This window comes from Giraffa tippelskirchi, chromosome 9 (assembly GCF_054371585.1).
Source record: "Giraffa tippelskirchi isolate mGirTip1 chromosome 9, T2T-mGirTip1v1.2.pri, whole genome shotgun sequence".
Classification (NCBI taxonomy): Eukaryota; Metazoa; Chordata; class Mammalia; order Artiodactyla; family Giraffidae; genus Giraffa; species Giraffa tippelskirchi.
Window position 1 is genome coordinate 87,913,953 of NC_137283.1, and position 23,738 is coordinate 87,937,690.

Below are 23,738 nucleotides of genomic sequence, written 5' to 3' on the forward strand. Positions count from 1 at the left end.
TAAATACGCAGAGTGACAATATACAGCCTTGATATACTCCTTTTCCTATTTGGAACCAGTCTGTTGTTCCATGTCCAGTTCTAACTGTTGCTTCCTGACCTGCATACGGGTTTCTCAAGAGGCAGGTCAGGTGGTCTGGTATTCCCATCTTTTCAAGAATTTTCCACAGTGTATTGTGATCCACACAGTCAAAGGCTTTGGCATAGTCAATAAAGCAGAAATAGATGTTTTTCTGAAACTCTTACTTTTTTGATGATTCAGCGGATGTTGGCAATTTGATCTCTGGTTCTTCCGCCTTTTCTTAAACCAGCTGGAACATCTGGAAGTTCATGGTTCATGTATTGCTGAAGCCTGGCTTGGAGAATTTTAAGCATTACTTTACTAGCGTGTGAGATGAGTGCAATTATGTAGTAGTTTGAGCATTCTTTGGCATTGCCTTTCTTTGGGATTGGAATGAAAACTGACCTTTTCCAGTCCTGTGGCCACTGCTGAGTTTTCCAGATTTGCTGGCATATTGAGTGCAGCACTTTCACAGCATCATCTTTCAGGATTTGAAATAGCTCAACTGGAATTCCATCACCTCCACTAGCTTTGTTCGTAGTGATGCTTTCTAAGGCCCACTTGACTTCACATTCCAAGATGTCTGGCTCTAGGTGAGTGATCACACCATCATGATTATCTGGGTCATGAAGATCTTTTTCGTACAATTCTTCTGTGTATTCTTGCCACCTCTTCTTAATATCTTCTGCTTCTGTTAGGTCCCTACCATTTCTATTCTTTATTGAGCCCATCTTTGCATGAAATGTTCCCTTGGAATCTCTAATTTTCTTGAAGAGATCTCTAGTCTTTCCCATTCTATTATTTTCCTCTATTTCTTTGCATTGATAGCTGAGGAAGGCTTTCTTATATCTCCTTGCTATTCTTTGGAACTCTGCATTCAAATGGGTATATCTTTCCTTTTCTCCTTTGCTTTTCACTTCCTGTCTTTTCACAGCTATTTGTAAGGCCTCCTCAGACAGCCATTTTGCTTTTCTGCATTTCTTTTTCTTGGGGATGGTCTTGATTCCTGTCTCCTGTACAATGTCATGAACCTCCATCCATAGTTCATCCGGCATTCTGTCTATCATATCTAGTCCTTTAAATCTATTTCTCACTTCCACTGTATAGTCATAAGGGATTTGATTTAGGTCATACCTGAATGGTCTAGTGGTTTTCTCCACTTTCTTCAATTTCAGTCTGAATTTGACAATAAGGGGTTCATGATCCGAGCCACAGTCTGCTCCCGGTCTTGTTTTTGCTGACTGTATAGAGCTTCTCCATCTTTGGCTGCAAAGAATATAAGCAATCTGATTTTGATGTTGACCATCTGGTGATGTTCATGTGTAGAGTCTTCTTTTGTGTTGTTGGAAGAGGTTGTTTGCTATGACCAGTGCGTTCTCTTGGCAAAACTCTATTAGCCTTTGTCCTGCTTCATTCTGTACTCAAAGGCCAAATTTGCCTGTTACTCCAGGTGTTTCTTGACTTCCTACTTTTGCATTCCAGTCCCTATAATGAAAGGGACATCTTTTTTGGGTGTTAGTTCTAGAAGGTCTTGTAGGTCTTCACAGAACTGTTCAACTTCAGTTTCTTCGGCATTACTAGTTGGGGCATAGACTTGAATTACCGTGATGTTGAATGGTTTGCCTTGGAAACGAACAGAGATCATTCTGTCGTTTTTGAGATTGCATCCAAGTACTGCATTTCAGACTCTTTGGTTGACTGTGATGGCTACTCCATTTCTTCTAAGGGATTTCTGCTCACAGTAGTAGATATAATGGTCATCTGAGTTAAATTCAACCATTCCAGTCCATCTTAGTTTGCTGATTCCTAGAATGTCGATGTTCACTCTTATCATCTCCTTTTTGACCACTTCAAATTTGCCTTGATTCATGGACCTAACATTCCAGGTTCCTATGCAATATTGTTCTTTACAGCATCGAAAGAACCCTGAGAACAAAAAGGCCTACTTTATATAATACATAATCAAGTCATGTAATTTTGATTTATTTGTTCCTAGAGCCTCCCTGAATAAATCAGCTAGTTTTGTTCTCTAACAACATCTACCTCTATTTAACCTCTCATAATGCTTAGTCACTTAGTTGTGTCCAACTCTTTGTAACCCCATGGACAGTAGTCCGCCAGGCTCCTCTGTCCATGGAATTCTCCAGGCAAAAATACTGGAGTGGGTGGTCATTCCCTTCTCCTGAGGATCTTCCTGACTCGGGTATCGAACCTGGGTCTCCTGCATTTTAAGTGTATTCTTTACCATCTGAGCCACCAGGGAAGCCCTTAACCTCCCACAGACAAAAGAAAAACACAAGTCCAGTAACCTAGAGACACTGAGTAGCTTCTGGAGTATAGTCAAGACCTCAAGAAGTATGTACTACACATTGTTCTCTGTAACTTTTCACCCCTCCTAAAAAAATTACAACCAACAACTGCAAATCAACTCCATGTTTGTAACACCTGGCAGCTAATCACAAATATTCAGGTGATATTGTTATAAATGCAGTAGCCTCTAAAGACTATACAAAATAACAGTGACTTCATGTTATGCTGTACACTGAAAGCACCCCAAAGAGAAACTGCTCTTTTTCTGAAGGATGTCATCAATGTCTTCCTCCATTTATTGTAAGCATCATGAGGGCCAGGGCTACAACCCTTGGTCCTTGATGTATCTCCATAACAACACTTGCAAAAACTTGCTAAAAGAAATGTTTAATAAGCAGATGTAAATAACTGTTGTCAAGAAGAGTTTGAGAAAGATCTTATCTCTTTGATAAGGTTAAACTAAATACCACCTCTTCTGGGTTCCAGTCTAAAATGTGATGCTTAATATATTCTTCAAGCCAAGGAAGATTTGGGGTATCAGTGAGGTGAAATAGGCAGAAGCAGAGGAGAAAGGTCTGGATACAAGGGGACAGGTCACCAGCTGAGATTTACTCTAAAAATGAAACATTCTGAAGATGTTTCAGGGGGAACGTCTGTCTGCTTTAATCCATCTGTGCTCAGGGCAGAGGATGTTGCTTTCAGTTTGGAAGAATGTCTGAATGAAGTGAAGGAAAGGGCAGCTCTTGAAGAATTTGGAGGCTGAGCTAGAAAAGACTAAGAGGTCAGAGCGTGATGTGCAGACTAGAGGGAGTGGAGGTCATCACCAGCAAGGCCAGGGGAAGCTGTGGGCTCTGAGGGAGTCAATGGCCAGCATAGAGTTTTATGAACTCAGCTGTATACTAGTCACCCAAGAGCCTGCAAGAATGCAGAGAGGAGTTAACAGCAGAGAAAAAAGAACTCTTGTTCCAAGCTTAGACCTGTACAGAGAACACAATAAAGGTGGAAAGCGAGAGAAATTATAAAATTTCTCATCGAGAGCAGATAACATAGGGATGGACTCAGAAGCTTCAAAGGAGAAAAGACAATTAACACAGATGAGGTGAGTGAGTCAATGTGTGATATGAGCTGCAGATTGTTTACACAAAGGTTTAATTTGGGAGGGTTAGTCCTAGATGGACATTATCTGGAAAGCTGGCTTATTTGCTTAGAAAATGGGGATGGTAGAAACTAACACAACATTGTAAAGCAGCTATACTCCAATAAAAATTGTTGCTGCTGTTGTTTGGGCTTCCCAGGCGGCTTAGTGGTAAATAATCTACCTGCCAGTACAGGAGACGCAAGAGACATGGGTTCGATCCCCAGGTCTGGAAGATCCCCCGGCAGAAAATAATGGCAACCCCCTCCAGTATTCTTGGCCTGGAGAATCCCATGGACAGAGGAGCCTGGTGGGTTACAGTCCATGGGCCACAAGGAGTTGGACACAACTGGGCAACTGAGCACCCACACATGCTGTTGTTTAATCGTGAAGTCAAGTCCAGCTCTTTGCGACCCTATGGACTATAGCCTGCCAGGCTTCTCTGTCCATGGGACTTCTCAGGCAAGAATTCTCAAGTGGTTAGTCATTTCCTTCTTCAGGGGATCTTCCTGACCCAGGGATCGAACCTACATCTCCTGTATTGCAGGTGGATTCTTTACCAAGAGCCACCTGGGAAGCTCCAATAAAAATTAATTTTAAAAAAATTTTAACTGAAAAAAAAAAGAAAATGGGGATAGTAACATACTGAACCCACAGGAGTATAAGGATTAAATGTGTCAAACACAAAGCACTGGTCAGAGAGCTTGGCACATAATAAACATTCAGTAAATGTTCACCATGATGACTGGACAATAAAACAGTATTTGTAGGACGAGTAAAGAGGCTGTGTTACTTATGCAAAGGCCACCGATGGAAGACGGAGATGCAAGATCTCAATTCCATCCCAGCTCTGTTACTTTCTAGTTGTACAGTTTTAAGTCTATCTCTTCATCATGGTGGTGGTTTAGTCACTGAATTGTGTCTGACCTCCTGCAATCCCATGGACAGTAGCCCATCAGGTTCCTCTGACCATGCGATTTCCCAGGCAAGAATACTGGGTTGCCCTTTCCCTCTCCAGGGGATCTTCCCAACCCAGGGATCAAACCCAAGTCTCCTGTATTGCAGGCAGATTCTTTACAACTGAGCCACCAGGAAAGCCCTCTTCTAAGGACACTAAGAAACATTAAATAATACAAAGTGTATAAAAGTCATATCATAGCATTCTCTAATTCATAATGGTTCTATAATAGAAGTTCAATAAACAGCAGTGAGTTCTACCATGTACAGACAATATTTATATTTATGGTTTAAAAAATTACATATTCATATGGGAATGCAAACTAGTACAGCCACTATGGAGAACAATGTGGAGATTCCTCAAAAAACTGGAAACAGAACTGCCATATGACCCAGCAATCCCACTGCTGGGCACACACAGAGAGGAAACCAGAGTTGAAAGAGACACGTGTACCCCAATGTTCATCACAGCACTGTTTATAATAGCCAGGACATGGAAGCAGCCTAGATGCCCATCAGCAGATGAATGGATAAGGAAGCTGTGGTACATATACACGATGGAATATTACTCAGCCATTAAAAAGAATACATTCAAATCAGTTCTAATGAGGTGGATGAAACTGGAGCCTATTATACAGAGTGAAGTAAGCCAGAAAGAAAAACACCAATACAGTATACTAACACACATATATGGTAGTTAGTCAATCGGTAAAGATAACCCTGTATGCAAGACATCAAAAGAGACACAGATAAATAGAACAGTATTATGGACTTGATGGGAGAGGGCGAGGGCGGGATGATATGGGAGAATGGCATGGAAGCATGTAAATTATCATATGTGAAATGAATCACCAGTCCAGGTTCAATGCATGATACAGGGTGCTTGGGGCTGGTGCACCGGGATGACCCAGAGGGATGGGATGGGGAGGGAGGTGGAAGGGGGGGTTCAGGAAGGGGAAAACATGTACACCCATGGTGGATTCATGTCAATGTATGGCAAAACAAATACAATATTGTAAAGTTAAAAAAGAAAAATTACATATTCATAAAAGCCAGTGCGGGGAGATATAGGGCAGTCATAGGTCACAGGGAGAGGCAGATGTATATGTGTGTGTGTGATATATACTTTTTAACCATGAATTTAGATATCATCTTCTTATGTTGAAACTCACTGCTATTTACTGAGCTTCTAGTATAGGATCATTATGGACTATAAGATGCTGTAATTTGCATTTTATACACCTATGTTATTTAATGTTCACAGTGGGCATTATTTAATAACTCTATGATGAAGAAATGGACTTAAATATGTGTACATTTGATATAGAAGAGTAATGCTATGTATACTGGAAGCCAAGACAGAATGCAGGCAAGTAATCTTCTCATCCCATTTTCACACTTTGCTGGGCTTCTCAGAAAAAGCAGTCGTAAAACATCCTCCATGTGCTAATCTGAGAGTTCAAAGTCGAAATATCACCCTTGGTGCTATCAGTGTGGCTTTAAAAAAACTAAAAGCAAAAAAACATTGAGATACTACTGGAGTATATAGTGTGTTTTAACAGGAACTTTGGTCAAGATCTTCTCTTGCTAACTGTTCTATCTGCTGAATATCCATAATGGATCCTGAATTCCTCTTCACTAATTAGCAATAGTTTCTAGTTCTTATATTATGAAGTTTGGCAAGCACTTTCATAATTCACTTTGAATATACATTTTTTGGGGTTCTAGGCTAGTCCATAATATGGAAGTCAACTTCACCTTCTCAGGCTAAATACCACTACCACTTTTTATATGGTGTATATATATATATATATCTTCATATATACAGTATGTATATATTTATATATGGACTTCCCAGCTGGCACAGTGGTAAAGAATCCACCTGCAATACAGGAGACACAGGTTCAATCCCTGGGTCAGGAAGATCCCCTGGAGAAGGAAATGAATGGCAACCCACTCCAGTATTCTTGCGTGGGAAATCTCATGGACAGAAGAGCCTGGCAGGCTACAATCTATGCAGTCACAAAAGAGTTGGACACAATTTAGCAACTAAACAACAAATGTATATATGTATGTGTGTGTATGTATGTGTGTGTATATATATATATATATAATACTTTAATTTCATACAACAGCCCTTACGAACCATTAAGCATTTCAGATGCTTTCCTTCAGATTACCTCTAGCGATATTATGACTTTGTTCAGATTTAGTATTCTAAATAGTGATACTATGTCCATAAGAAAGCAATGTAAGATAAGGTAAAATAAGAGAAGGTGCACGTCCGAGGATTTTGCCTTCTTGGTGGGCAAGCACGATGGGAAGCAAGGGCACAGGGCCAAGAGATGAAACAACCTCTTTTGATTCATTTCCACTACACTGTCAGGTGCGAGTTGTTTAACTTCTAAACATGGAACTATCACTGCCTGCCAGGCCTAAACCCCAGAGTTGTGAAGGTCTTGATAATCCTGTAAAGCAAAATACAAAGCCATTGTCATCCCTGTCATTTGCTACTTTCTAGCCATTTGCACGCATGTGTGCTAAGTCGCTTCCATTGTGTTTGACTCTTTGCGACCCTATGGACTGTAGCCCACCAGGCTCCTCTGCCCATGGGATTCTCCAGGCAAGAATACTGGAGTGGGTTGCCATTCCCTTCTCCAGGGGATCTTTCTGACCCAGGGGTCGAACTCACATGTCTTACATCTTCTGCATTGGCAGGTGGATTCTTTACCATTAATGCCACCTGGGAAGCCCTCTAGTACCATTCGGGTACTTTTTTAAAAAGCAACAGCTATGAATACACAGAGAGCCATTTTATGATAAACTAAAGAAAAAACTGTTTCAGTGTTTTGGCAATGAACACCAAAGAAAGATGATTTCTAGAGATGCTATATTAATTTTACAACATATGAAAATCTTTTTAAAATTGTAGTAAAAAATACATAAACTTTACTATCCCAACCATTTCTAAGTATACATTTCATTAGTGTACATTTCATTAGTGTACATGTCATTAATGTTACAGGCATTCACATCATTGTTCAACCAGCCTCCAGAACTGTCTCATCTTGTGAAACTGAAATTCTATATACATTAAACAATTCCCTGTTTCCTCACACCTTCCCAACCCTGGCAACCACCTCTCTACTTTCTTTGTCTATGAATATAAGTATTTTAGGGACTTCATAATCACCAGTATTTGTCTCTTCCTGACTAGCTTATTTTACTTAGTATAATGTCCAAAAGGTTCAGCCATGTTGTAGCTTGTGTCAGAATTTCCTTTCTTTTTAAGGCTGAATAATATTCCATTGTATGTATACATCACAGTTTATTTATTCACCCATCAGTGATATTTGGGTGGCTTCCACTCTTGGCCATTATAAACAGTTCTGCTATGAATATGGGTAAACAAGTATACAGGAAATTCTTTAACCATACATGTCTGTGCCTAAGTTTTCATTTGATAAACAAATAAAATGAAAAAAGAGAAGCTTACTAGTTCAAAATCACAAATGCCTTGATGTGATCACACCTAACAATGAGAAACTGATTCTTCAGTGGATTAATGCATTTGACTTACAAATTCTAATTAAATGTGACCACAAATAAAGTATCATATTGAGATATTTTTTAAGAATTACAATATTCCATGGAGAAGAATAAATGACAAAAGTAAGATGCTTTAATACCAAAGTGCCTAACCAAAGTTAAGGAACATCCTTACACCAAAACTATTTAATTTCTTTTCTTTTCCCTGTATGCTAAAACCTACATACTTGTAGCAATTTTACAAAAAATGTAAGCCATACTTCCAAATTTGTTAGAAATGCTCAAAAAGTGCTTAAAAATGAAAATCTTTTCTAATAATGTATGATAAAATTTGCATGTTCTATAGAAAAAAAAGTATGAAGTAAGATTAAATTTAGACTATCTAAGCCATTGCTTTAGCAGATATTCTGAGAATTCAATAAAAAGGCCTTAAAGGAATATGTAGTTTCAAGTCTTCTCATTGTAGAAGCAGAAATATGAGCCCCCCAAAATCATGAGTAACTTATCCAAAACCATGTAAAAAGCCATCCTCAGAATAATCAGCTTATTCTTTAATGTTACTGCTATTATTTTTGACAAAATAGTTAACTCTGGGTTGCTTGAGAAATATCTAGATCATTAAAGGGGTAGAGTGTTACAGCAACAAACACAGTACTACATCAAACAAAGAGGGGCTTAAATATCTGTATCTCTGTTTTTCATTCCTTCACCTATCCCTTATGGAGCAGGTAAGAGAAAGTGAAAAGGACTCAACACCAGCCTGTTATTTTTCACATTTACACAGCACTAGTAACAGTTTTACTGGTTTTCAATTACTTATCAGGATATGTTTATTTGAAATTGCTTTATCTATGTAAAGAATTTTTAAAAGCTGCACCTATATTTAGAATTTAAGAGCCAGAAGAGACCTCAGAGATTAGCTAATTCAACTCAATTTGCAGATGAAAAAAGTTGACTTGGAAAAGCAAAGTGCCCGCTATTCACAGTCACAGGTAATTAGTGGCAGGTCCAGGACTAAAGCCTAAAGTCTAAACCCCAGTCCAGGGTCCTTTCCATCTCCTACACCACGAGCCCGCCTCACTTGCACACACACCACAATGCTTATGTGCAGATGATGAAGAGAGGAAGAATGGCATCTGGTTCCACATCTCTTGAGAATATTCTGTGCTACTAACTGATTTTATGGTTTGATTCCTTTATTAAATCGAGTCAACATCGATTGATTTAAGACTAACTTATGATAAAGATCATTCTTAAACTCTCCATAATTTAGTGTAACCCCTAAACTCTCCATAATTTAGTGTAACCCCAAACCTTATCAACCAGAATGTATCTGAAATTTCACTATCTGAAATCAAGCTAGATTAAGGGAGTCCTGTCAAGTCAACAAATGTATGGGCACTCCCTAGTGTTGGGGAGAAAAGTACAAAGAAAGGAAAAGATAAGTAGTAATGAAGGTTAAAACAGTGCAAGAAAACAGTCTCAGAAGCAACTGCACAAGGAGGTATGTGAGCAATCGCTCAGGACAATGGGGTCAGATGGAGCAATGAACTGCGCTGGGTACCAGGGCCAAGAAAGGCTCCGCATGGGAGGGAGACTGAGCCAGGGCCTGGTGAAGGGCGTGTGGGAAGGGAACCAGGGAAAAGGGCAGTAAAGGCAAGGGCAGTGTGACAAGGGACATCAAGTGCACCTGTTTTACTCAAGCGTGACTTTTCCAGGTTGGCTCGAGCTGCAGGTCTGTGGGCAGGGACCAGGGTAGACAGGAGAGCTGAAACTGGGTTTTGAGAGGCTATGTATTTCTTCCTCCCCTCTCTTCTCCAAAAGTCGAGATCCATATGATTTTTTAACATATATATTGTAACACATTCTCATTCTAAGGGAAGATGAAACAATGGCACCTTAATTGAACAGGAAAAAAATGTCCTAATAAGGAAAAAGAAAAAAGAGCCATCTCAACGTGAGAAACGACAGATTCTGTTACCCAACTCTTCTCTATGTGACCACAGACGTCTAATTCGAAATAATAAGTGACTCAATAAATCAAAGATAATACTTCGGTTAACACTAAATCATTCACTAGTGACATTATCACAGGACTTAAGAAAAAACAAAACACTGAATTTTAAAAGGATGACCAACTTCTTGTGGCTCTTAAGATCACAAAAGCACTCACTGATATAATTATCTATGTAATCCTTAAAACCTTGTTTCCCAAAGCCAAAGAATCTAACTGTGTAAAACTGTGTCCCAATGCCAGTTTTAGAGCATGCCTTGTTTTCCCCTCCTGGTATTCCATCTGTGATGGGATACTTTGGGGGAATGGACAAGAGCATCAGACACTGGAGTCCAGGACCAAACAAACAAACAAACAAAACCCTACAGCGGCGTGGACTTCCTGGAGGCTGCAGGGAGGCTATGAAAGAAAGGTAAGCAGAGCACTTCATTGAAAACACGGCCTAAGGGAGACGCCACGTTAGAAGATGAACATGTATTTGTCTTTCACTGCCTAGATTACAATGTCTTTTCTCAAAGAAACACTGAAAATGATGAGTTTCCACGCTAGTCCAAACAGAAAACCTATTGTAGATAACGACATCAATTTAAAAAAACAACTATACATTAACTGTGACAAATAACAAGATCAATGCAATAATGCTGTGCTAAGCTCAATCGTGCCCAACTCTTTGTGGCCCCGTGGACCGTAGCACGCCAGGCTCCTCTGCCCGTGGAATTCTCCAGGCAAGAAGACTGGAGTGGGGTGCCATTTCCTACTCCAGGGGATCTTCCTGACCCAGGGATTGAACCCTTGTTGTCTCTTGCTTCTCCTGCAATGGCAGGCAGATTCTTTACCACTAATGCCACCTGGGAAGCCCCAGTGTAACTGAATAGCCTGTTTAAGACCCATGTGCCTCTGGGGCCCAGGAAACTGTGGAACAGACCCTTGCCTATCTGAGCTGAGTTAAACATTCCCTTCCATGAGCCCTCCAGTTTCAGCACACCAGTCTGACTCACTGGCCCTTAAACTCATTCCTAGTTTTCCCTGACTTTTAGTTTTGACATCCATTTTTAGTCGACCTATCAAACCCTCTCCAACAACATCCACATCAATTTCACATGGTGAAACAGCTTAAATACTCTAAAGAAAGACAGAGCCATACACTCCTCTCACGACTCAAGACTGCCAGGCAAGTGGAAGTGGAGACACGGAGAGTGGAGGAGTTTCCTGACCTTCCCCAGGCTCCAGCAAGGCCTGACCCTGACTCTGACCACACTGCTTTGAGACCACGACAGCAAGGAAGGTGGAATGGCCGTCATCCTCCAGACTTCACAAGCTGCCTGGGGCAGTGACCACTTGTCCTCATTCTCGTCCAGAGCCCAGAACAGTGCCAGCACACGGCAAGTGATGAGATAAGAAGGAAAGCTTATACAGGCCTTGCTTCCAGATTTCATCATCACCCCACAAGAGTCCTCCACCCTCTTGGACCACACATCCTCTTCTCTCATCTGACCCTCCAAAGTGAGGGGAAGGTCAGATAGACTGGCCTTTCACACTCTGATCTCAACTCCTACTCATCTACCTACTGTGATCTGAACTCCCACGTAGACAACTCATTTTTCACCCAACTATACCGTGCTATATTAGTGGACACAGAGCAGTGCCCTGCCCAACACACACTGCAATGTGCAAACATATTCCATGGACAATGGCTGTTTACAAACAAACACGTGGTCAAAAAGAAATATGGTACCTTGAGAGACAACTGGCCTTAGAGTGGACATGCTGGTTATTAACTTTCTAAGATGTTTCTTTGTTAATGCCAGTTATACAAAATGCTACTAATAAGTAATTACTAAAATAATAAATGCAGTGGAAAATATAAACAATTAGGGTGTTTGTAAGTTGGGGATATTGACTCATCAGTTTTGAAATCATACATACAATTGTTCTTGAGTAGATATACACTTTGAGCCTAGGATCCCAGTCCAGTGATTTTAATGTACTCATAAAGTAAAAGAACAGAAGGAAAACCCCACAATGACATCAGAGTACCTACTCTCATGCCACCAACTGGTATTAAAAAAGTCCTACGTCAGTCTATACTTTCCTTTATATTATAAACTAAGACTCACTTACTTGTTCAAAATATCTAAAAATACAGAGAAAAATTATTTTTGCAGGTTTTCTAAGAGTACAGATCTTTCACAGTTTCAATTCCAAGGTATACAGTGTTAACTACATGGTAAAAGTAATATTTTGCATGTTCATACACTGTGCGGGACATATTCTGTATTTGCTAGATATGCCTTTTTGAAAAGCCCAGTTTTTATGCATTGTTTTGGACATGTGTTATTAAATACCACCATTTAATATAATAGCAAAAATGTTTATTTTTCCAGACATCACCCTAGGGCAAAAATCTTTGGAATCATCAAATGTATTCCCCAAATGTATAACCACCATTCCTATTAGACTGCCCAAAGCAGACAGTTAGGCAGAAACCTTGACACTAACTTTACACTTAGGCAGACACCTCAGGGGAGAGAAAAATTTAATGAACTGATAGAACAGAAAGCAAGAAGCCCACAGCTGCTGCATGGGGATGAAAGCACTCCAGGGCAGGCAGCCTTGTTCATCTCTTGCTCTGGAGGATTTGCATCCTTCCACCATACTCATCACTATTTCTCAAGACCATCTTTCCCTCTGCCCACTCTTATCTTACCCTCCTTCCAAATTCATCAACTTTTCCTTCAGCCTCATCTCCTAAGCTACTTTACTCCTTTGAAACTCCTTCACCCAGATATTGATGAAATTATAGGAAGGAGGGCCTCTTGGAATCAGTCGTGTCAACCAGTCAAAGAGAGGAGAGCACAGAAGCGGGGGTGTGGCAACAGGGCGAAAAGACATGGGGCAGCCCTGGGTTCAGACCAGCTCTTCTGCCTGAGTCTGCAACAGTCCTCCTTACACAGCAGCAAGGCAGAGCAGACTATATCCCACTAAGCCTCTAAGTTGGTTAAGAAATACCATCTACCTACACTAGGGAGCTCATTACAGAAAGCGAGGAAGCAGTCTCAGGTTTCGAAAGCAGATAGCCACAGCATGGGCAAATGCCTTCCCTCTGACCTGCTGGTGAGAGGCCACTTCTTCCTGGTAGCTACCCTCAGTTCTCAGGCTTGGTCTACAATATTATATTATTTTATTTGCCCTTCACAGGCCAGCGGAAAGCTTTCACATGAGGCAACTGCACAAAATTTCCCACTTCATTTGTGATTTCTTTTTTTTTATACTAGCATCATTAGGAAGGAACTAACCATCACAGAAAGGCACATTCTACCTTTGCTGTCAATGGTGCTGAAATTGAGCTTTCCCAAAGGTGGGAAAGCTCTCAGGGAGGGAAGACAGACAGGCAGGAGAAGTCCTGGGTGTGGCTGGCTATATGGAGATTGGAGGACCTTGACAATGTTTGGAGTCTGAAATATGCAAAGTGCAATTATCTGCCAACCAGTTTGCCTGATGTTCAGCTCTACACAATTGTGTAATGGGAAACCCTGATGCAATGTTTAAATAACCAAAATCACAGAGATGAAGGAAATGATACATCTCTCCCAGTTTTTGTAGGTACCGCAAAACCTCAATGGACCCTACATAGAAGAGAGACTTTAAAAATGAATGACTCCATTAAAACTGCTTTTTAACCATTTTCAAGTGCAACAACTAATTAAATCGCTTATTTTTCACTGTCAAACTTAACATCTTCTGAAAAAGAACCTTGCTAAAGAAGTTAAAACCGAGGCAATGCCAAAGAATCATTTTGTCTCCCACAGAAATAATTTCAGAATACGTTTTTTTCCCACAACATATATCCATGTATTCATGCTGCAACCACTGCCTCTAACAATAAACACCAAACTATACAACAGACACCAAACTATAGGAATATATTTCCATTTCTAGGGAAGGGAGGCACGATCATAACACGTCACGTTAACGTCTTCCACTGTTGGCATGCAGGGCAATAATGCAAAAGGACTGGCAAATGATACAACATAAGATCCCTCCTAAAATCCTGTTGGCCTCGTTTTTTATTTCAAAAACTTGTAAATGCTTTAAACCAAAAGTAACTGAAGCAAATGAAGAAAACAAATGGTAAAGTATAAAAATATTTCACCATTTACAACTGCCTCCCCTTAGGCAGGAAAGCCGCCTAGCTCAGCTAACTAAGGGTCCCTGTCAAACTGCGACCGCGAAAGAGAAAAGTTGGCCAATTGAAGACAATGGTACCCATGCAGGCTTCTGGGACCACCTCTAGATGCTGCTGTAGAGACCCCCTCCCCCCAACCCCCGCATCCTACAGATTCCCCATTTCTCTCCCGGTTGTTTTAGCTTTCCCCCCTCCCCCTGACCGCACTGCACTGCGCAAAGCCATCGCAGACAATCACTTGGAACCTCCGTGCGGATGAAAAAACCTCAGAACTAACCCTCTCCAGGTTCAAGGAGCCGAACAATGGCTTCCGACTTTTCCTTCCAAACGATGTTGCGGACGGACAAGCCAGACAAGAAAATTACGGTCAGGTGTGTCAAGGCAACCAGGAGCCCAAAAGGACAGCGACCCCCGCCCCCCCGGGGCCCTGGTCCCCTCCCCCGAGCCCCATCACGGAATGTTCCTAAAGGTTACAGCAGACCCCGGAGCCGGAGAGAACGGTCAGAGCCCGGCAGGTGCGCGGCCACAGGGTGGGGCGGGCCTGCGCCAGGCTCCAGCTGCGATCGCAGAGCCTGCATCCGAGAAACCTGGCGAGACCCGCTGGAAGGAGCTCAAGACGGAAACCGTGCGGGCGCCGGGGGAGGGGAGCGCCTTAACGTTCGGATCCGATTAACCAGTGCCCGCCCGCCGGTCCTCGGATCCGCAGCACCCCAACAGCCGCCGGGGCCGGGCGGAGGGCAGTCGGGGCCGAGGCCGAGGTCCCCCCCGGGGGAGGATGGAGAGGATGGCGAGGCGGCGGCTTTACCTGTGATGGACAAGGTCCAGCGGTAGAACTCCACGGTGTCGTTGAGCGCCGTGGACACCGCGTTCAGGACGCTGCCCGGCTCCGAGTCCAGGAGCCCCATCCCGGCCGAGAGCGGGCGCCGGCGGCGACGCGAGGAGGAAGCGGAGACCCCGCGGGAGGGCTGGCCTCGGAGGCGGCGGCGGCGGCGGCCGAAGGACCCCCTTCCCCCGCGAGTCCCCCCGTCTAACGGCGGCGGCGGCGGCGCCGCAGCTGCGTCCTCGCCTCCTCCTCTGGGCGCCGCGGCGGCGGGGACGCGGCGGCGAGGAGCCGGGCGGGGGGCAAGTGACCGTCGAGGCTCCCGGGAGGAGGAGGAGGGAAGGAGAAGCAGGAGGAGGCGGCGGAGGAGATGCTGCCGCGCGTGCCGGGCGCTGCACCAGTCTGCCGCCGCGCGCCGCCGCCGCCGCCGCTCCAGTCTCGTCGGCCGGCATCACGTGGCCGCGCGGGGCGGAGGGGCCGGCGCTCCCCTCCTCCCGCCCGCGCGCGCGCGGGGACCCGGCACAGGGATCCTGCGGCGGGGGCGGCGGCCGCGCAGGCGCCCCGGGTCCCCGCTCCGGCGGCTTCCCCGCGCCCTCTCCTCCCAGGTCACCCGCCCCACCCCGTCCCCAGCCTCCTTTTCCCTCTAGGTCGCTGCGGAGAAGTCCTCCGCCTGCCCACAGGTGACCTCGCATCTGCCCGGGATGCATCTTAGGAAACAGGACAGATGGGCGTCTTGGGGGCAAGGGTGAGGTAGGCGACGTGCTTTGGTCCTTACCTGTCAATCATTTCGATGTCCCTTGGGTTTGTTTGGGTTTTTCGTTTTTTGCTTTTTTTTTTTGGTTTGTTTCACCTCCGCCTGCACAGATGTCACCAAGATAAGGGAGATGCAGAAGTTATCCTTCTAAATAAATAAAAGGATATTTGTCTTCTGAGCTACGGTGATGGAGAATGGACTTTGGGGAGCTAATCATTAGCAAGTTAACAGATGACTGAAAGAGACACGTGTACCCCAATGTTCATGGCAGCACTGTTTATAACAGCCAGGACATGGAAGCAACCTAGATGTCCCTCAGCAGACGAATGGATAAGAAAGCAGTGGTACATATATACAATGGAATATTACTCAGCCATTAAAAAGAATACATTCGAATCAGTTCTAATGAGGTGGATGAAACTGGAGCCTATTATACAGAGTGAAGTAAGCCAGAAAGAAAAACACCAATACAGTATATTAGTGCACATATATGAAATTTAGAAAGATGGTAACGATAACCCTATATGCAAGACAGCAAAAGAGACACAGATGCATAGAACAGTCCTTTGGATTCTGTGGGAGAAGGTGAGGGTGGGATGATCTGAGAGAATAGCATTGAAACATGTATATTATCGTATGTGAAGCAGATTGCCAGTCCAGGTTCGATGCATGAGACAGGGTACTCAGGGCTGGTACACTGGGATGAACCAGAGGGATGGGATGGGGAGGGAGGTGGGAGGGGGGGTTCAGGATGAGGAACACATGTACACCCGTGGCTGATTCATGTCAATGTATAGCAAAAACAACAACAAAAAAGTTAAGAAATAATTTGAATAAATGCTTGCGTTTATTGTTCGGCAGAGTCTTTTAATATTCAGGGAGTAATCAAAACAGCATAATTGTTAAATGAGGTTATAATAATTAAACGAGGTCATTAGGAGAAGAAAGAGGGCCTAAAGAGGCCTTAGGGTTAGAGAAGTCTGCTCAGACCTGAAGGACCTGTGGTGAATCTGAAAGGATGGTTACTCAGGAGACAAAAGACAATCTAGGCAAAAGAGGGAAGAGTTGTTTATTTGTTTGTTTATTGTTTAGATAAGAAGAAGATAGGAGGCAACAAGATAATCTTACCCCTAAAAAGTGAACCTCTAAAAGGTAGCAAAACTACACTACACTCAGTTCATAATTAGCTTCTGACATCAAACAAGACCTTTGAGAACAGTCAAATAACCTTTTCCCCTACTTAATATTTAAGCATGTCACCTACTTTTTGTGTAACATTTTCACCAATTGTTGGTTTAGGATGCTCCAGTTAAAGATCATTCATTCATCAATAAATACAGGCCTTTGAGTGCAGTGTTAATTTCTTATGCTCTTTGACAGTATTAAAATAATCTGAATACTATCTTTTGTCATAGTTATTTATTTGTTTTCCAATTGACCTGTTATATAATCTTTGATTTGATTTTATATTGGAAGCATCCTGGAGGATAAGAATTATTTTGAGTTCCTTTTCGAAGACCCATCCCAGTGCTATAAATAATAATAAGTATTTATGATGATGTCAAAATGATATTTTTTCAGAACATAAAAAGAACTGTTAGTGGAAGACATTTTTAAGGAAAGAAGAGATAACTAAAAGTAACTGATTTATTGTATCACACAAGCAACCATAGTCTTCATTAAATGCTCCTTTTTTTTGGAAATTAACCAAACAAAATGTAATTTATCAAAACCAGATTAAAGGTTTTTGGATTGAAATTATGGTTTCTCAAGTTTCAACCTAAATTTATGTGTATCTGTCAGATTCTAGAAGCTATACACTATATATAAAACATCCTGTCAAGTTTGAAGAGTGGATTGTTGTTTTAGTTGCTAAGTCCTATCTGACGGTTGTTTGAACGAACCCAAGAACTGTAGCCCACCAGGCTCCTCTGTCCATGGGATTGCCCAGGCAAGAATACTGGAGTGGATAAGAGTGGATAATGATCAACAATTTACTCTTCTATTTTGATGGTCTGGCAAGGTTCAGATTAGTTTGAATTTCATCTAGAAAATTGACTACTACTTCTGCATTGTGAGATCCTGAATACTTTCTATGGAGGACAGATCCCTCCCCTCTTTTCCTTTCACATTTGCAAAATCTCAGCATCTCTACTTGGTTAATACAGTGTGAAATTCTTAAAACCATTTCAGATAGTATTTCCCCAGCCTCTTTTTTATAGTGAGGCCAATTTAAGTCCCTCTATTCACTAGGGGGCGCCTGTCACATATACGAAAATCCTAGACAAGCGATGACAGATATGTCAGGCAGGGCCCTTGCACCGCCTCCATGACCTGCCTGGTAGAGTAGTATGTTTGTTTGCATTTATGGGCTGTCCAAACATACACCAAGAACCAGAACCCTATTACTTTCCTGCCCTGCCCTGTCACCCAGCATGGAGACTGACAGGCCAGTCCTCAACTCACAAGGCGTTTACGAACACCACTGGCTGACCAAACCCAAAGTCTACCTACTCTATTTGTGCAACAGAAGGAGACTTGCATGTCCACTCAGCTAGAGTGGCAGCCATCTAACCAAGATCTTGGTGGCATTATGTCAGAACAAAATCAAATACAAGCATCCATGGCTGGTATCTGCAAAATATTGAGAATGGAGTTCTTTCTTGGGGAATGAATATAAATACAACACAGTTACCTACAAAAACTAAAGGAGAGGATATGATTATAATAAGATCATTTTACATAAAAAAGCAAAATATATTTTAAATGTCTTCCAGCCCATACAGAGTTAAGAACATAAATCAAGCTACCCACTTTTTTCCCCTAGTGTTTCTGTATTTCCATGTTGTCAATATTGTCAGCAACCTATGCTTTCAAAGAAAGCAGAACCTAAAACTCTGTTGAGTCAGGAGTGAAAGGAAGTCTGATAAAGAAGAACAGTAGAGAGACCCTGAAGCTTACAGAAGTAAATGTTGCCAAGTGGATCATACTCACAGAAAATGAAGAAAATTGATGGTAATAGTAATTGCTGTCTATTAGTTCTAGTTTTCTGTTAATTCCACTGGCCTTTCCACCCCTACTCCATAAAGGTGAAAAAGTATGGAAAGAAAGTGAAAGTGAAAGTCGTTCAGTTGTGTCTGACCCTTTGTGACCTCAATTTCAGTACATGAAATTCTCTGGGCCAGAATACTGGAGTGGGTAGCCTTTCCCTTCTCCAGGGGATCTTCCCAACCCACGGATCGAATCCAGGTCTCCCATATTGTAGGCGAATTCTTTACAAGCTGAGCCACATATATTCTTAGCTAGTTTGGAATTAGAATCTTTGCCTTAAGGCACCTTTCATTAAAAAATTTTTAAGATGTTTACTTTTTTCTTACCTTGTATATAATTATTTTTATTATATGAAGTGGATATTGATTCTCCTGATAATTCTTGTGTATTGAAAAAGTAACAAATAAAACAGTGAAGTCAAAATCCCTCACAATCTCATCTCTCTTATTTTTCCAGATTTTTACACATTTATTGGAGAAGAAAATGGCAACCCACTCCAGTATTCTTGCCTAGAGAATCCCGTGGACAGAGGAGCCTGGTGGGCTGCTGTCCATAGGGTTGCACAGAGTCAGACACGACTGAAGTGACTTAGCATGCATGTATTACACGTCTATATAAGCTCTTTTCACCTTACACAAATGTTTAGTTATTTTAATGCTATTCTATAATCTGCTTTCTAAAAACTTGACAATAGATTAGGAGCACTTTTCAATGTAAAAATACTGACTACGTAATATTCCATTGTATGGATATACCACAATTTATTTAGTCTCTGCAATTTAGATTGTCTACAACTTGAGCTATTATAGCAATTTAACTATTAGTACCCCAGTATTCACAATTTTGTGAACTTGTCTAACTATATTCTTAGCATAAATTTCTACAAGGGAAATTTCTGGGTCAGGGAGCTTTAATTTAAAATTTTGGGTATCTGATGACTGATGGAATTCCAGTTGAGCTATTTCAAATCCTCAAAGGTGATGCTGTGAAAGTGCTGCACCCGATATGCCAGCAAATTTGGAAACTCAGCAGTGGCCACAGGACTGGAAAAGGTCAGTTTTCGTTCCAATCCCAAAGAAAGGTAATGCCAAAAAATGCTCAAACTACCACACTATTGCACTCATCTCACATGCTAGTAAAGTAATGCTTCAAATTCTCCAAGCCAGGCTTCAGCAACACGTGAACCGTGAACTTCCAGATGTTCAAGCTGGTTTTAGAAAAGGCGGAGGAACCAGAGATCAAATTGCCAATATCCACTGGATCATCGAAAAAGCAAGAGAGTTCCAGAAAAACATCTATTTCTTCTTTATTGACTATGCCAAAGCCTTTGACTGTGTGGATCACAATAAACTGTGGAAAATTCTGAAAGAGATGGGAATACCAGACCATCTGACCTGTCTCTTGAGAAACCTGTATGCAGGTCAGGAAGCAACAGTTAGAACTGGACATGGAACAACAGACTGGTTCCAAATAGGAAAAGGAGTCCGTCAAGGCTGTATATTGTCACCCTGCTTATTTAACTTATATGCAGGGTACATCATGAGAAACGCTGGGCTTGAAGAAACACAAGCTGGAATCAAGATTGCCGGGAGAAATATCAATAACCTCAGATATGCGGATGATACCACCCTTATGGCAGAAAGTGAAGAAGAACTAAAGAGCCTCTTGATGAAGGTGAAAGAGGAGAGTGAAAAAGTTGGCTTAAAGCTCAATGTTCAGAAAACTAAGATCATGGCATCTGGTCCCATCACTTCATGGGAAATAGATGGGGAAACAGTGGAAACAGTGTCAGACTTTACTTTTTTGGGCTCCAGAATCACTGCTGATGGTGATTGCAGCCATGAAATTAAAAGACGCTTACTCCTTGGAAGGAAGGTTATGGCCAACCTAGATAGCATATTTAAAAGCAGAGACATTACTTTGCCAACAAAAGTCCGTCTAGTCAAGGCTATGGTTTTTCCAGTGGTCATGTATGGATGTGAGAGCTGGACAGTGAAGAAAGCAGAGTGCCGAAGAATTGATGCTTTTGAACTATGGTGTTGGAGAAGACTCTTGAGAGTCCCTTGGACTACAAGGAGATCCAATTAATTCATCCTAAAAGAGATCAATCCTGGGTGTTCATTGGAAGGACTGATGTTGAAGCTGAAACTCCAATAGTTTGGCCACCTCATGCGAAGGGTTGACTCATTGGAAAAGACCCTAATGCTGGGTAGGATTCGGGGTGGGAGGAGAAGGGGACGACAGAGGATGAGATGGTTGGATGGCATCACCGACTCAATGAACATGGGTTTGGGTAGACTCCGGGAGTTGGTGATGGACAGAGAGGCCTGGCGTGCTGCAATTCATGAGGTCGCAGAGAGTCGGACACGACTGAGCGACTGAACTGAACTGATGACTGATTAACCTCCAGAAGTATATCAGTTCATAATTCCACCAAAATTAAGAAAGTGTGCTCATTTCTCTACACCCCATTATTCTTGCTGAACTTAATTATGTTTTATAATCTTTACCAATCAGATAGGCTGATAATGATATTTACTGTTGCTTAACAGTTAATCATGTTTGTTGGCAGTTAAGCTTCTTTCTTTTGAGGATTGTCTACTTGTATTCATTGCACACTTTCCATTAGTTGCATCTATTTTTCTTACTGATTTATAAGAGATTTTATGTAATAAAGTTATTGCTCTGTGTGTGTATGTGCCAAGTTGCTTCAGTCATGTCCTCCTCTTTGTGACCCCATGGACTATAGCCCTAACAGTTTGCTATATATGTTGCAAATGTATTTTCCCAGTTTATTTATATTTTACTAGATTTATTATAATAATTTTTTTCTGTTAGTCTTTTTTATCTTTTCTCTTTTTTTTGGTGGCCAGACCACTCAGCATGTGGGATCTTAGTTCCATTTAAAATACGATGCTCAAAAACAGAAGTACCAGGAAAAGGATCTTTGAAGAAAGAGTTAAATTAAATGAGAGAGTCATAAATGCAAAGGCCTTGGTTAGCTCTGATTTTTCCTCAATCTAGAATCACATGTTTCTACTGTTTATTTATTTATTTTGGGGCACCAGGTCTTAGTTGCAGCATGTAGGGTCTTTTTGTTGATCATGGGGAATCTTTTAGTTGTGGCATGCAGGATCTAGTTTCTCAATCAGGGATCAAACCCCCACCCCCTGCAGTGGAAGCTTGGAGTCTTAACCACTGGACCACCAGGGAAGTCCCTATAATAATTTTTAACTGCACATATTGGAGCCTGGGGATAAAGCATAAGTTAGGCTCACTCAAGGCTGTATATTGTCACCCTGCTTATTTAACTTTTATGCAGAGTACATCATGAGAAACATTGGGCTGGAAGAAGCACAAGCTAGAATCAAGATTGCTGGGAGAAATATCAATAACCTCAGATATGCAGATGACACCACCCTTATGGCAGAAAGTGAAGAGAAACTAAGGAGCCTCTTGATGAAAGTGAAAGAGGAGAGTGAAAAAGTTGGCTTAAAGCTCAACGTTCAGAAAACTAAGATCATGGCATCCAGTCCCATCACTTCATGGCAAATAGATGGGGAAACAGTGGAAACAGTGTCAGACTTTATTTTCTTGGGCTCCAAAATCACTGCTGATGGTGATTGCAGCCATGAAATTTTTAAAAGACGCTTACTCCTTGGAAGGAAAGTTATGGCCAACCTAGATAGCATATTAAAAAGCAGAGACATTACTTTGTCAACAAAGGTCCGTCTAGTCAAGGCTATGATTTTTTCCAGTAGTCATGTATGGATGTGAGAGCTGGACTATAAAGAAAGCTGAGTGCTGAAGAATTGATGCTTTTGAACTGTGGTGCTGGAGAAGACTCTTGAGAGTCCCTTGGACTGCAAGGAGACCCAACCAGTCCATCCTAAAGGAGATCAGTCCGGGGTGTTCATTGGAAGGACTGATGTTGAAGCTGAAACTCCAATACTTTGGCCACCTGATGCGAAGAGGTGACTCATTTGAAAAGACCTGATGCTGAGAAAGATTGAAGAAGGCAGGAGGAGAAGGGGACGACAGAGGATGAGATAGTTGGATGACATCACCGACTCAATGGACATGAGTTTGGGTAAACTCCAGGAGTTGGTGATAGACAGGGAGGCCTGGCATGCTGCATTTCATGGGGTCGCAAAGAGTCGGACACGACTGAGCGACTGAACTGAACTGAACTGAGGCTCACTCATCACCACCTCCACCAGAATTATGAATCAGAATGGTCTTTTTCAAACTGTGTAACTTCTGGAAAATCTGATCTACACTTTCAGGAGCAAACACTACTCCCTTCCCAAGAATCTCAGCTCCAAACATCTTGCACTGAATAGTCATTATTTTGAGATCCCCAGTACATACACCCAGTCTAGACTCTTTTATAGATGAGTGCTACTGGTCCTGTCTCTCTTCACATAGCTATGCTTCAAGGCCATATTGTGCATTCAAGGACGTAGTGATGAGTGCCAAACCACAGTATTGCTCCCAGTTCTTCCTGGCTTGGTTATAATCCAGAAAGATTCTACCACACTCAACTGAGTATTTCTAGGTTTACAGTTCTTTCATTTACTACATCCTATAATATCACCATCTTCACCAATGATACAGACCTTGACCATGAAATCTGATGATAAATGGAAAGTGTTAAGGAGAACACTTCTTCACCTTGCTCTTACCTTCCCATTACTGACAGTCAGTCTGGTTTCATCATAGCAGAAGACAAAAGAGACTCCTGAGAGAAAACCAATTCACGTGATAAAGAAAGAGACTGGCTGAATTTCAAGGACTTAGTATTGAAAACCGGACTCTTGATTCCAGGCCGGCGTTTACCTGACTGCGGAAGCCATCTTTCACCAGCCATCTTGATATTTATTCTGGGGATGCCTTCAGGAA

At 42.0% G+C, this 23,738-nt stretch overlaps 1 protein-coding gene across 1 annotated transcript in view; it reads right to left on the bottom strand.

Annotated features, from left to right (window-relative positions):
* ELOVL4 (ELOVL fatty acid elongase 4) overlaps nt 1-15,435 on the bottom strand; it is a 45,350-nt gene extending 29,915 nt beyond the window's left edge. The window contains exon 1 of the mRNA XM_081530396.1: nt 15,017-15,435. Within this exon, the coding sequence (XP_081386522.1) occupies nt 15,017-15,116 (100 nt within the window). The 5' untranslated portion in view covers nt 15,117-15,435. The remainder of the gene's footprint in view (nt 1-15,016) is intronic.
* Nucleotides 15,436-23,738: the final 8,303 nt, after the last annotated feature.